This window comes from Glycine max, chromosome 16 (genome assembly GCF_000004515.6).
Source record: "Glycine max cultivar Williams 82 chromosome 16, Glycine_max_v4.0, whole genome shotgun sequence".
NCBI lineage: Eukaryota > Viridiplantae > Streptophyta > Magnoliopsida > Fabales > Fabaceae > Glycine > Glycine max.
Genome location: NC_038252.2, coordinates 5,471,840 through 5,487,335, shown reverse-complemented (window position 1 = coordinate 5,487,335; position 15,496 = coordinate 5,471,840). Strand labels below are relative to the sequence as shown.

The 15,496-nt window shown below is 29.6% G+C and overlaps 1 protein-coding gene across 1 annotated transcript; it reads right to left on the bottom strand.

The window, feature by feature from the left end:
- Nucleotides 1-1,669: 1,669 nt before the first annotated feature.
- On the bottom strand, nucleotides 1,670-6,175 carry LOC100818484 (protein NUCLEAR FUSION DEFECTIVE 4). Its single transcript, XM_003547594.4, has 3 exons — nucleotides 5,642-6,175; nucleotides 2,780-3,711; nucleotides 1,670-2,573 (listed from the first exon to the last, which is right to left on the bottom strand). The coding sequence occupies exons 1-3, from the start codon at nucleotides 5,975-5,977 to the stop codon at nucleotides 2,078-2,080; spliced, it is 1,764 nt and encodes a 587-aa protein (XP_003547642.1). The 5' UTR covers nucleotides 5,978-6,175; the 3' UTR covers nucleotides 1,670-2,077.
- Nucleotides 6,176-15,496: the final 9,321 nt, after the last annotated feature.

Below are 15,496 nucleotides of genomic sequence, written 5' to 3'. Positions count from 1 at the left end.
CATGTGGAACTTTTGGAATAAATTAATGAAAAACGTATAGAAATAATTAATCAACAAACATAAAAAAAAAAATCAATCAATCACCACCTTGCCTTTGTAGGCAAAAGATGCAAGATATTTCTTCGTCTTAATTATTTTTCAATCATTAATTCAAGTGGATAATTTTAAGATATAATAAATTGGTAAAAAAGGTTGTAACTAAAAGTGTGTGTTACTCTAAAACAAAAAAAACTAGAAGTATGTGTGAATTGTGATGATGATTTTTTTAAGGGAGGTAATTTTTAAAATTGTAAGAAGAAATCAATAGTGTTTATTTAAAAAGGTTTTAAAAGTCATGACCACCCCTATAAATAAATCTTGACACAAGAATCATCCAACTTCACTTTTTAAAAAATTATCCTACTAAAAAGAGGGGTTGTGTACTCAAGTTGAATTAAGATGCCATGTAATCAAGTAAAAGAAAGATGAGCGGGTTACTTGAGTGAGTGAGAAAGTGTTTATCATTCTTTTAACTTTTGAGTGGAATACTTGTTTGCAAGGTGACACTATTTTGGGAGAATTTTTCAAGTTTGAACAAAAAATTTGTAATCTTATTTTTTAGTATCATCATAATTAAGATTTTAAACTTCTTAGTGATATGCTAAGGTATTCTTACAAGTTTTGGTCCTTTAGATTGACTATAACACTAATTTTCAGTTGAAGCTTAATTATATTTAAAGTTCTTTATCCCTCCCCAAAGAATGTATTCTTATTTGAAATAGTAAAATACTTTTGAGACGATTTCATATTATTTAACAAGTGTTAAACTGTGTTTAATGGCCATGCATTAATAATATAAAATAATTATCATTCAATCATAAATTATTGTTGATATAATTTTTTTAAATAGTTAAGATAAAAGTCAATAAACTTATCCTATATGATTAAGGATGAGATTTGAAAATTTTAATTGAAGGATAAATTGTTCAAAATGTTAATTCCAAATTTTCAACAATTAATTCAGATGAATATTTTTGCAATATAATAAATTGATAAATGAAATATAGTAAATATTAGTGTGTATTTTTTTAATAGGCAATTATTAGTATGAGTACCACGATAATTTCCGAAAGAGATGACTCTTAGTATGGTAAGAAGCATGAATCAGTATTTATTCAACAAGTCTTTAGAAAGTCTATCACTACTGTAAGTAAAAGTTCTTATACAAGAAAAATCAATTTAAAAAGGTGATAATGTTAATAAAGATTCTTGATATTAGAAATATCAACTAACTTAAAGAGGTGATCATGTATCCGAATAATAAAAGTTATGAGACCTCAAAAGATGTGAGAAAATCTCTTGTGAATGAGATTGTGTATATCATTTTTGTAACTTCTAGATAGAAAGGTCAGATTTATTAAATGATACACTATTTGGAAAGGAAAAAAAATCAAGCGTGCTCAAAAAATCTTGGTTAAAATAGTAAAATATTTGTTTAAGACGTGTTAAGAGTTTTTTTTTTTCAAACAATTTTAAACCCGTGACATACTGTATCAGATGCAGCACAATCTTTAGCACTAGTTGACAGATGCTGCAAATAAAAAATCGTCACGATATATATATATATATATATATATATATATATATATATATATATATATAAAGACTCTACCTAATCATAGTCTTTCAATGATGATACTTGTGGAATATCCCATCAAAATTTTTAATAAAAAAAATACAGTACATAATCTTAGGACTACCACTAACGAGAACAGCTTCTTTTGCTTTCTTAGCAACAAAACAAGTGAAATATTTTGCAATACCTCTGAGTGTCAAATTTCAATGCCAATCAAACTTTTACTTGCAAAAGGAAAGAATATAACACAACAAAAATGGAAAAGAATACACAGATTTGACAAAACACACTTTTTTTTTCTCCTTTTGTTTTGAGTAAAATTATCCCTTCTTTGGCTTTCCACACTCACTGGAGACGGATTCAGATCAGATGATTGGCTCAGCTTCTTCAATCATTCTTGAATTAAAATCAGCAACACTGATTTCTCAAGTATACAGACACCAAAATACACAGCCCAAACTCTCATAATCGAAGTCTGCTAGAAGAAGCTTTTCCATATAGGTTGGCATAAACAATTCTTGTTCTTAACACCAGAACCATGCATAGGCCTGCTCCAACAACGCATAATCCTGCCATGATCATGGATGTTAGGAAAAAGCATACGGAACCTTCGCACTTTAGAGGCTCACTGGCATTCAGCACTTGCAAAATCATATTTTGGCGATGTTGTTTCTCTGCTTCAGCATCATAGATGGTGCTGGCAATGAGACTAGAGAAAACCAGGGTTCCTGCAGGGTTTGCTATAGTAATGAAATTGTACAAAGCACCAAAGTTTCTCAAACCAAACAACTCTGAGGCTGTAGCTGGAACAATTGCCCAATGAGCTCCATAACCAAGTCCAACTAGTAACGTGCCAACATACATTGACCCTGGCCATCCCATACCAAGGAAAACATGCCCAAGAGTCATAATGAGTTGAAATACAGCCAATGCAACTGGCCTTGGATATGCATGATCCCTGCTCAAGAAAAAAACACAACGAAATTTGAAATCAAATAAGTAGTTATGTTAGATACATCGTACACCTAAATATTTATATCACGTTTGTCATGTATGATAAGATTATTAACTTTTGTATAATTGCTATAAAAATTGATTGACCGTGTAAAAAGCATAATAAGCTGAATTAAACATGCAATCAATGTATAAACTGATTTTTTTTACCTCACAACAAGCTCAGATATGTAACCTCCTCCGACACGGCCAAGGAAGTTCCAAATACTGATCATGGAAACAAATATATGTGCATTGTCGAATCCTAGAGACTGGCTCATCTGACCCAGATTGTCGATTACAGTCAATCCGGATCCAGAACCCATGATCATGGAAATGAAAAGAAGCCAAAAGTCTGCTTTGATCAATGCTTGTGTCAAGGTGAAATCTTCCCCTCTGTGTGGTCCTCTCCTTCTCTTAACCCTCACTGCTCCTTCTGCAGCTGCTTGGAGCAGTCTTTGTTGCAAGTGCGCGATACGTTTCTGCCTCTCTGATGCAGGGAGCATGTCCACTTCCTTAGGCTTCTCATCTTCCAACTCGCTCAGTATCACTTCATCAGAATCCAGCTGAGATTTCCCTGCTTCTTTATTCTGTGGTGGTGGAAGAAGTGCCTCTTCCTCCGGATGCCTTTGCTCTGGGCCAAAAGTCAATGTAATGGGAATAACAATTGGGACAAGGAGGATCAACAAGAGAACCCCTGTGAATATTGAGATTACAGTTTCACTCACTTCAACCAAATCTTGGACAACCATGACTCCCAACAAATATGCAGCCAACAGGAGGCACACACCATAGATCAATGTGAAGCATTTTCCATCTGATGGCCTAACTTGTTTGTGACCTCCAACAGGCCTAACAATGAACATAAGACCTATTCCTACCAATGATGGACCAACAGCAACCATAAATATTAATGATGCTTGATTAGGGGAATGGAACAGTGCATATATCTGAGTCAAGATTGCACCACTCAACCCAGCAAAGCCCTTTAGAATTCCCACCACAGGACCCCGGCTTTTGGGGAAATTTTGTACACAAGACACCAGAGAAACCGTGTTGAAGTAGGTTTCACCATTTGTTCCAACAAAGATAAGAGCACACATCTGCATGAGAATAACCATTAATCATTTAACTTGGGCATCATGATCATTGGTCAATAAATATCACTAAAAGACATCTCTTAATGAGATAAAGGTACTTGTTGATTTTCTTATGATTATATTGTCATGAAATATACATTTTGAACATAACATATTAACAGGTGTGATGGACATAACACATCAAACAGATTTCAATATTAGAGATAAGGGCATCTCCACAACTTGGTTCTCATCCTCCCTTCTTAATTGGGGTCACTGATACAGTCCAAACTCTGTATTAGTAGACACAACATTTCAAGCACAAGTGTGACTTTTTTATTTATTTATAGGATTCGAAGACATACCAGGAAGTTTATAACAACTTACACATCATACTGAACCAACTGAGTTAGATTCCCTTTGTTATCAAGTGTGATATATATTGTAAAAAAATCTAATAAGAAATGTTGCACAGTGACTATGTTGGGACACTTACTAAAGATTAATGCATATACATGTTCCCAAGAGCAAGCAGTATACCAAAGAACACTACAGAAGAGTCATAGAATACAAAAGAACACTAACAAAAGAAACGGTAGTGTAGAATAAATATTCAAAAGGGAGATCGGTTATGTAAGTTGTCTCTTTGTACTAATTGTTAGAAAATCTGAACAAGATTTGGCATCACGTCACATGTTCGTTTCACATGGGAGACAGCTGACAGCCAAATTCAGTAGAGTGCCGTTTCATTAATTTAAAGTGTCCAGTGTCGTGCAAAACCTTGCAACAACAACAATGTTCTTGTACCCTGTGGCAACGTGCCACATATTTCACACTTCCGTTTCACAATTTTTAAAAGCAGATGGTGACTCATCAATAATCATCATACTGCTAATACCGTAATAGTGATGTTCACCAACCAAATTAGAGAAAAAGAAGTACCCAAATGAAAATTGAGCACCGAAACGGAGCTCTTCACCAACAGATTTTACTATCATGGAAAAATAAAAACAAAAAAGATGAGAAAGGGGAAAATTTTAAGGCAGAAAATGGAATATTCATTTAAAAGGAAGTGTCTGTAAAGTACAAAGCCATTCGATTCTACCAACGCATCCGTCATCTTACTTTTCAATTTGAACAAACAGCCCTTTATTCCGGACATTCTTTTAATAAAAAGGTCGAATTTTAACGTATGGTTACCAAAATCAACCATATGTTAAAATTCACGTAGAACTTCAACTACACATAACCTTGAAGACAGCCCCGCATTTAACATATGGTTACCAAAATCAAATGTATTATAAAATTCAACCTTTTATATCATACGATCCATGTAATCGACTTTGCAAGTAAGATAGAACTTTGTTGTTATTGTTGAAGTTGATTCCGGTGAACAGGAAACCCAGGATCAACCGAATCAAAGAAAGAAATGGTAGAAGAAACTGGAGCAGAACAAAGAGAAAAAAAAAAAACACTCCATTGAACTTTTAAAGCCAGAAAAGAAGAAAAGAAAGAAAAAACGTAAACTTTTCAAGTTCATACCTCATGGTAAATTAAACCCAGAAAAAAATAAACTTAAAAGCTTGCATAAGACATGTTAATCTGATTTGAGGGATCAAACAAAAAACCAAGAGAGAGATAGAGAGAGACAAGATGTTAAGATTGACAGCAACATCGCCTCCCAAACAAAGAGAGTCAAACCACCCCAAATCAGTGAAATCACCAAGCCTGATCACCACCATCCCAAAATGATAAACAAGTAAATCCAATCCAACATGTTTGTTGTTGGTCCAAAAGGGGTGAGTCAGGCTTGCCGACTGACACAGAGACGGAGATTAGTCATCAGCAAAATAATTCCCAACAAACAAATGAAAATTGTTAGATACTCCGTACCAGTAACATGGTAATAAAAAAACAAGATAATCCAAAGAAGGGAGAAGAGAGAGGCACTCACAGCCCAAACAGGCAAGACGGGGACTTGAGAAGTGACAACAAGCCAGACCCAGCCATATCCCACGACGTTCAAAGCAGCGCCGACGAGAAGCGCGCCCCAGATGGGCAAAATCTCGCAGAGCAGGCCCGTCATGAAGCCGACGGCGTCGCCAAGGTCCTTGGCGACGCCGAGCATGGCGAGCTGCTTCTGGTTGTAGCCCAGAGAGCTCTTTATGACGGGCGAAATGCTCCCGAACAAGTACCCGATGCCCGCCCACGACTGCAGCCACATTGCGGCCACGAAAACCAGCCAGCGGCTCTTGTAGAACGACGAGAGCTTCTCCTGTAACACCCCCATGATGATGATGATGAGGGATCAATCATTCACCGAAGAAGACGAAAGAGCTTTGCTTGTGTTTGATCGGTACGAAGAGGAGGAGGATCCTGATATGGTGCAAGAGGCATAGATAAAGCGGAGGAGAGAGAAAAGAAAGGATGCAGAGAGCGACGAAATTGGAGTGGTGGACCAATACGGTGAGCTGGCACGGCTTACTTATTCTCCTCTGTTACTAGTACTACACCTCTGTTACATTTCTCTACACACCCAAATGTATATTTCTTTTCTTCTTTTTTTTTTAGAGAAATTAATATTTCTTCTATTTCATCACTTTTATAAGTTTTTTTTTATCTAAATAATACATCCAAAATATTATTTCCATGAATGATATGCCTTATTATTCAAGGTGAAAAATCAATTTTTCCTAAACCAATTTCTCAGCTTCTGCTTTTTTTTTTCTTAGTTAAGAAATCAATACAAATAAATTAATTATTTATTTAAATAATATATCCAAAATATTATTTACATGGATACTATACTTTATTGTTCAAGATGAGAAATCGATTTTTTCAAATCAATTTTTCACCTTATATTTTCTTTTTTTAGTTAAAAAATCAGTACAAATAAATAAATTATTTATTCAACTAATACATCCAAAATATTATTTACATGGATCTTAATTAAGAAATCAATATAAATAAATTAATTATTTATCCAAATAATACATTCAAAATATTATTTACATGGATAATTCACTTTATTGTTCAAGGTGAGAAATTAGTTTTTTCCAAACCAATTTCTCACCTTGTGCTTTCTTTTCTTAGTTAAGAAATTAGTATAAATAAATTAATTATTTATTTAAATAATACATCCAAAATATTATTTACATGAATGATACACTTTAATATTCAAGGTGAAAATATTATTTACATGGATGATACACTTTATTATTCAAGGTGATAATTTAGTTTTTCCCATTCTGATTTTCACCTTCTACTTTTTCTTTTTCTTTTTCTTAGTTAAGAAATTAATTCCAAAAATTGATTTTTAACTACTTTTTTTTTATTTTTTTTTTATATTTTTTTGTGTTATTAATTGTCTATATTTATGTTTTGTTTAAACTCAAAATAATATTATTTTACATATGTTGTTGTTAAATTTTTTGCATATTTTATGTTTTATTATATTTTGAAGAGTTGAAATCATTTGTATTTTCATTTAATTTTATTATTAAAATACATAATTAATCAACAACTTAATTAAAATTAAAAAAATATATTTGACCAACAAGTTGAATTAAACTAAAATATTTAAATTATAAAATAGATATAAAATTACAAACAATAGAACAACATATTTAAATTTGAAACAATATAACGAAAATTTTAAAATACAAACAACATGACATAAACTTACCATTGTTGGATTGAGCCTACACGGTGGAGCATTTGTTTTTTGAATGGCCTGAGATGCAACATATGGAACATCATTTTGGTTGACCCAATTCTCGAATATCCATTTCGGTAAATTGTGAACCATCTTTCCTGGTTGTCGTAGATGTTTTCAATGACATTTTGCTTTGTCAACCATGTTTTCTCGATACGTGGTAGTGTATCCTTCAGTGCTTTTGACATGTGCTATCAAGGCTGGCACTCAATTTGATGGATCATTTTTAATCAACGTGTGGATGCTTTTACTGATGAGCAAATAAGATAATTTTGCATGATTTTGTGAAATTGTTTGATTTGAACATGAATGGAGTTCATAGAGTTTTTCATTTCCTACTTCTTATTTGCAAGGATGTAAGTTGCCTTGCACCTGACAATCAATTTGATGGATCAATTTTAAGAAATTATTATTTCTTAAAATTTCTCAAATTCATTATTATTATCATGGTCATTATTATTACCGTGATCATTGTCATAACTTTCATTATCGTCACCCGTATAATCGTTGTTATCAATGTTTGTGGCAATAATAATTTATGGTGATAATTACAACGATGATCATAGTCATGGTAATGGTGATCTTCATCACGAGGGCTGTGATGGTTTTTGAGATTTTATGGTTATATAACATTTTAATTTGAATTAATTAAAATATTTTAATATTTTAGGTCCTTTTTTTAATCTAACGGTTTATGTTAGTTATTCTCATTCTCACTTAAGAAAGTGTTCCTGAAAGCGATCTATTTAATTGGAGAATTCATATTAGATTTTCATAGTGTGTAAAATTATCTTGGGTGAATTGTAACTATGCACTATGAATATGATTAGTCTATGATCCAATGGATTGGAAGATACCCCTCCTTACGATAAAAAAAAAATCTCACTTAAGAAGAAATTTTTTTATATACATAAAATATGAATTAAGTGACACGATATCACTTGACATAAATAAAAAATATAATTATTTAATTGAATAAAATAATAAATGAATTCATGGTTGACATTATCACATATCAAGTAAATAAATAAGTTATTTTCAAAATTAATTTTACCAGTGTGTCTTTAGTACGTCTCCACACTTTTTCTAATTTGAAAAAATTGAAATTAACAAGTGTCACAATTTTATCATTGTTTTTTTAGGGAAAGTTTTATCATTGTTTTTTAAACCTCTATTTTATAATACTAAAGTGTGTGACTCGTGTCATGCACGAGTGAATTTTTGTATGAATATTTTTATAGAATATTTTAAATATATAAATATATTTCTTAAATTTGTATTAAGAATCATTTATTATTAAATTATATTTTTAATCATTAATTATTATTTTCCTTTATTAATATACAGTTGATTATATATCTCGTATACTATGATTTAAAAAAATAATTATTTTTGTATTTTAGAGAAATAAAAAATAATTATGTATTAGATAAGATAGTAATTTAAATAATTATTGTGAAATGATATTTTATGCAATCTGAAATAAGAGTTCTTAGTTATAAAAAATAAATGACAAAAAAATATTTTTTACGAAATGATATTTGTAATTATATATTTATAAATTAAAATCTAAACTGAAGCTATGCATTAGGCATATAATATATCTTGGACAACATTATAAAATATGTTAAAATTTTAACATTTAAAATTTTGTTAATATTTGAATTCGGAATTATGAATTAAAAAAAATAAGAATTGTATAATAAGGTATACTAATTTTTAAATTATTAATTACTATTTTTCAGTATAAACAATGAGGAGATCATGATGTTTTAATTTGAATTAATTAAAATATTTTAAAAAAAATGTTTTTTATTTTATTCTAACGGTTAATGTTAGTCATTTTTATCCTTGCTTAAGAATAATAATTTTTTATATAAAATAAGAATTAAGTGGCTCACTGATCATAAATTAAAAAAATATAGTTATTTAATTAAATAAAATATAAATGAATTTATGGTTGACATTTTTTTAGGAGATTTATGGTTGACATATTAAGTAAATAATTAGGTTATTTTCAAAATTAATTAATTATGACAGTGTGTCTTTAATACTTATCCACACTTTATCCACCAGGAAAAAACTGAAATTATCAAGTATCACAATTTTATCATTATTTTTAAACCTCTATTTTATAAAATAAATATATTATATTAATAAAATTTATTGAAAGTTCAGGATCTAATACAGTGTTAATTTCACTAAACATTATTTACACTTTCACGGAAGGTCTAAATTTTCATGAATCAAATATATTTAATATTATACTTTGATTATAATAATAATCTATTACTATTTTAATTTGAGTATTTTATTTTGGTGTATCTTTTTTGTTGAATATTTTTATTCTTTAGTTTTTATTAAATTATTATCATGAAATTAATTATTCATTCTCATGTTTTATTTAATAATAATTTAATTTAATAGTTATTATCATTTCATATTAAAATATATATATCCTGTGCAGGTGGATCTCGAGGATATGGAGGCAACACCTACTTCCTATTCTTATCCACACACACACAAAATAATATTAGCATGAGAATCTTCTTAGAGACGCTTTTATATATATATATATATTTGTTTGTTTCATGTCATTTTAATAAAAAAAGTGCTTTTAAACATATCATTTTTATGTATTTATTAATATTTATAAGAAGTAAAATATAAAAAAATATTTTTTCATTATCTTATAAAATTATCTTAAAAAACTTGTTAAGTTAAAATACATTTATATTTTAAAGACAAATAATGACTTCTAATTATTTTGATTAGACGAAAATAAATACAAATAATAAAAATTATGTTAGATGTGTTATTAACCCATGATATGTATTTGTGTGTTTGAATTTTCAGATGATACATCCATAAGACAATTTGTCATAACATTTAAGTAGTGTACTTAAGACTTTCGTTTAATATAATATTATGTATTTGAGATTCTTTCATACATAAAACGTTCTCTTAAAATTTGTCAGTTCTATGAAGAATAAATGAAGATCATAATGCAGAACTTCATCAAAAAGTGTGCTATGTTGTTGTAGACCTCCTTGATGAAAGAAATGATTTTCTTATTAAAGTACAAGACACGTTAGCCTATAAACATGAACTTTGTATGAAAAAAGGAACATATATGCATTTAACACAAACATTAATGCTCTAATGAGCTCAAGACGAAGAAAAAAGTGAAGAATCCAACCATTGTACAATAACAAATACTTGAAGGTGAAGAATATAAATAGAAAAAACTTTAAAGAAATAAGACACGATTTACTTGCGAATCATTCATTCATTTTTTCTTGTAAAAAGAATTATGTATTAGATACAAAACTTTCAAAATGCATTGTAAACTTTGAGAGAAAAGACTAAAAGCGTTGAATGATATATCCGTCTCTGAGACAATCATACATTAGACATCATGTAAACTTTCAACAAATCTTGTTTATTTGTTTAGAGCCAGCAGTAGCTTGATAGAACAAAAAATACTAGTTTAAGTCAAGTTTGGGGTAGAGCTTGCATGTGTAAGAACTAGAAGTGACACTAAAAAAATACTTGTTTGTAACTTTGATAAGTTAATAAAAACCTGATGAATTATCAAGAACTAGATATAGTCTCGAGTTTGAGACGAAATAATATAATTCTCTGTATGTTTCAATTTTATTGCTTTAATTGACAAATGATTTAAATTTTTTTTAGATCTTATATATTGTTTTGATTTACAAAGAAAATTATTTTCTCATCATCTTATAAAGGTTGTATCAAAACCTTCTTTATTTGTTTTTATATTTATTTATATTAGACGATAAACATGTTTTCTTCTTAGAAAAAGTATTAAATTTTTAAAAACATAATTTAACTCCCTTTCTTGGGTTATTTGCTTCTACATAACTTGTATAAAAAAATAAATGTTAAATTATAATTTTGATATCCTTTATTTTTTTATTTATGATTTTAGTCCTCCTATTTTTTTTTCATAATTTAAGTCATAGATTTTAGAAAATATGTAATCTTGATTCAATAATTAATTTTTTAATTACATTTATTTTTATTTTTATTAAGAAAATTATCTTTTAATTTTTAAATGTTAATTTTTACCTCATCAGTATGCAAAGTTAATATTAAATCAAAATTATTATTTTTCTAAAATTTGGATACCAAAATTGCAGAAAAAACAGTAGAACCAAAATTGCAATTCAAGAACTAAAATTACAATTCAGTCAAAAATAAATTATAATTTATTTTAAAAGTAAAAGTATTTTTTTGTAATTATAAGTAAGCAAAAAATCTTTTACGTAAACTCTTCTAAAAAAACAAATATATTTTTATGCAATTTTAAAATCATTTGATTTTAAATATTTGAACAAACGTCATTGGCTCCAAAGTCTCTTGCTCCATTTTGTTATTATAATTCTTTCTAGCTGCATCGATATATATTATTGAGTTTTACAAAAGATAATAAAATATAAGAATCAAATTGAAAAAGTATTAGTTAATACTTAATACTTTTTTATTTTTTCTGATTTGTTTTTACATTGCATATTTTTTTCTTAAATAGTTAAACATTGCTTATTTAAGAAAACAAAACATGCATTTGGTTATGCATACCCGAATTGGAAGAAGAAGATGGAAGAAAAAAAGCTAACTAGTTGACTGGTGCGAATTTGAAAAGCACCATATATAGGACATAAATAAATTAAGAAAGACGGAGATATTTTATGAAGGCCGAAAGCGACGCTAGAAATCTAAAAGTTAAGAGGAAGTTGTCCTAGCTCATGATATTAATTATTTGAATGTGGTCACAATCCTTTTTTATTTTTAAAAAAATATGTAATTTTGGTTCTTTTTTAACTTTTGGTTGTCGATCTTAGCTCTTCTATTTCATTTTCACAATTTAGTTCTTATATTTTAAAAAAGATATGGCCACCAAGAATAGAAGAAAGAAGTAAGTGCCTTACATCATCTGAAGCTAAAGGAGGGAAATCCTCAAACCAAAATTTGTCTATACACTGAAAAGTTAAGGGTGTGTTTGGTTTCTGATGAAAATATGTTTGATTGGATTTTTGAAAATATTTTCAATGAAAATAAAAACAGGAAACAACCTGAATGAGCTAAAATGGTTGGCAGCTCTATTAATTGTTCTATGGGCAAAAACAAGATCTTGCTGGGAATTGTAATCTACCAAAAGCAGGCAATCAGAAACAATTCCTTCAAAATATCTATTATCACCCACAGCTAGCTTGTTTCTTCCATGCTTGTACTAATCTTTGGCAATCATATTAAAAAATAACTTGACCCAAAAGCAATGGCTTCAGCCACATGAGAGAGGAGGCATCAAAATTAGCCTTTAAAATTCTTGGAGGTGGATTCTTCCATTGCTTTGGAAAGAACACTATTGCACTATGGTCGCGTTGTAAGAATTAATGTCTCATGTGAGAGACATGTGACTTATGTAGGGACTAATAAGTAAATAATTAACGATTAATGGCTAAATTGTAATTGGGCTTAATAGGAGAAGTTTCTAGGGTTGACTTCTACTTGATGGGAGTAGTGGTTATAAAAGGGGCTTAATACCCACTAACGTGAAATAAGGTCCCCTTCCTGACCAGAAAAGTGTTCTCTATCACTCATAACCATCACTAACGGAGAGAGGCAGAAAAGAAAGGCCAAAGGAAGTGAAATCTTATTTCTCTCCTCTTTCAAGGAAATCAAAGTGCACCGGAGAGAAGTTTCTATGGAGAAAGGTACAAGTCTTCCTATGGAGAAAGGTACACATCATTATCTATTGTTGTTTATTGATTGTTTGTGAGAATCATAGGTTTCAAGATCCTATTGTTTCCTATCATTGATAGTCTAGGAAACCCCTTAAGAATTTTTTTTACATGTGGTATCAGAGCATATGTTATGAAATTTATGATTCTCCAAGAATGATTTAATTTCTCCCAATTATGTATGAACCCTAATTATGAAATTTAGGGATAATTTAATTTCTCTCAATTATGTATGAACCCTAATTATGAAATTTAGGGATAATTTAATTTCTTTCAATTATGCATAAATCCTAATTATGAAATTTAGGAATTTTATTTTCCGCTGCATGTATTGTTTTATTGGCAATATTTTGTTATTGTTGAATACCAATTTTTGGAGAAAGATTATTTGAAAACTTATAATTATCGGAGAGAAAGCTACACGACATGTATATATTAAATTTGGAGAAAGTTTTTACTTCTAATGGTGAAAGAAAGGAAGCGTGCCATTAACGTAAAGATTCAATTCCAATTTTGAAAAGCTGTTGTAGGGAAGAATATGAAATTTTGGAAATTGCTATTTGCAACCTTATGTTTGCTATTTTCAATCCCACTTGATCCTTTTTTTTTCAAAAAATTATTGAATGAAAATATTTAAGTATTGTCGCGGTGATTTTTGGATATCAAGCTATTGATTAGCATTGACTCGCATTTTTAAGATCACCACCGATCTTTTATTTTTCCGAAGAAAAGGGAGAAAGCTCGAAAAACCCTATTTTTGAGAGATCAAAGGTCCGGGGGTTGGTTACGCAAAGGGAAGGTACTAGCACCCTAAACGTCTATAGTACTCTATAGGAACCTCTTGCTTATTTTATCTTTATGCTAAATTAATTATTTATTTGGAAATAAATGCTCAAGTGTGGAAAGATTAAAGAGGTGGGTTCAAAAGAAAGGAGAAGAAAAAAGTTTTTGTTTATTTTTATTTGATTTGGGAAGACAAAGTCTTTTGCCTACATACCCGAATGGGATCAAAATCATGTAGTTCGGGGTAGAAAGTCAAGTGATTGGTTTTGATTGATTTTAAAGTTCGAAAAAAGAAGAGTTTAGGCAAGGTAAGAGGCCGAAAAGGCATAGAAGAAATAAAAGAAGTGAGTTCGATTGATTTTAAATTAGAAAAAATGTTTTGATTGATTAAAGATTGATTAAAGATTTGATTAAGAAAGAAAGAAAAGATTGCCCCTTTTTTTTTGAAATTTTGATTATGGAAAGTTCTTTTTTTTTTTTTTTTTTTTTTTTTTTTTTTTTTTTTTACGGAGATAAGTCTAAACGCGCCGGATCCCTTAAAATGACGTTGGATCAAGTGAGGGCCCTTTTCCTCGGATACGGTTCAAATCACATGATCGTCCTCGGCGGAAAACATAAAAATAAATGTGAGTGTCGGTGCAGATTCTCATTTTTATTTTTATTTACATTGGACCTAGATACATTCTAATTGACAATAATAAATAAAAATTTCAAATGCATTAAAATAAATATGCTAGAAGAAATAATAAAATGCATGAAATACAAAACAATAAATACATATGGTGCATAAAATAAATAAAGAAAAATAAAATGCAAGGCATAAAAATAAATATTGATGCTGGAAATAAATAAAAGAAAATAAAAATGCAAGACATAAAATAAACATGATGCTAAAAATAAATAAAAAATGCAAGACATAAAAATAAATATAATGCTGGAAATAAAATAAAAGAAAATAAAAATGCAAGACATAAAATAAACATGACGCTAAAAATAAATAAAAAAATGCAAGACATAAAGTAAATATGATGCATAAAATAAAAATAAACAAAATAAAAATGCAAGACAAAAAAAAAAAAAATATGATACTGGAAAATAAAATGCAAGACGTAAAATAGATATGGTGCTGAAAAATAAATAAAGAAAATAAAAAAAAAAGCAAGGGCATAAAGTAAATATGATGCATAAAAAAGTAATAAAAAAAAAGAATAGAGAAGAAAGGGGGGTGCAGAAAGTAGAATACTAGAAGGAACAGAAAAAAGGAAATGGGCTCAAAATAAAAAGTGGGCTTAACAGATCAAATCTGAATCGTCAGATTGATCGAAGCGTCCAGATTTGATCATGGGGAGACACAGTCTTAGCCATTAGATCTTAATCAGACGTCACAAGAGAAGAAGAACAAAGTAAAAACCAAGAGGTGAGACGCATCTGATCAAAACAGGGGATAACATTGGCCGTTAGATCTAGGATCTAACGGTTCAACCCTGATGGTCCATGGGGACACAGAGATCCGCGTGCACCATAGTATTGGTCATGGCAGCAG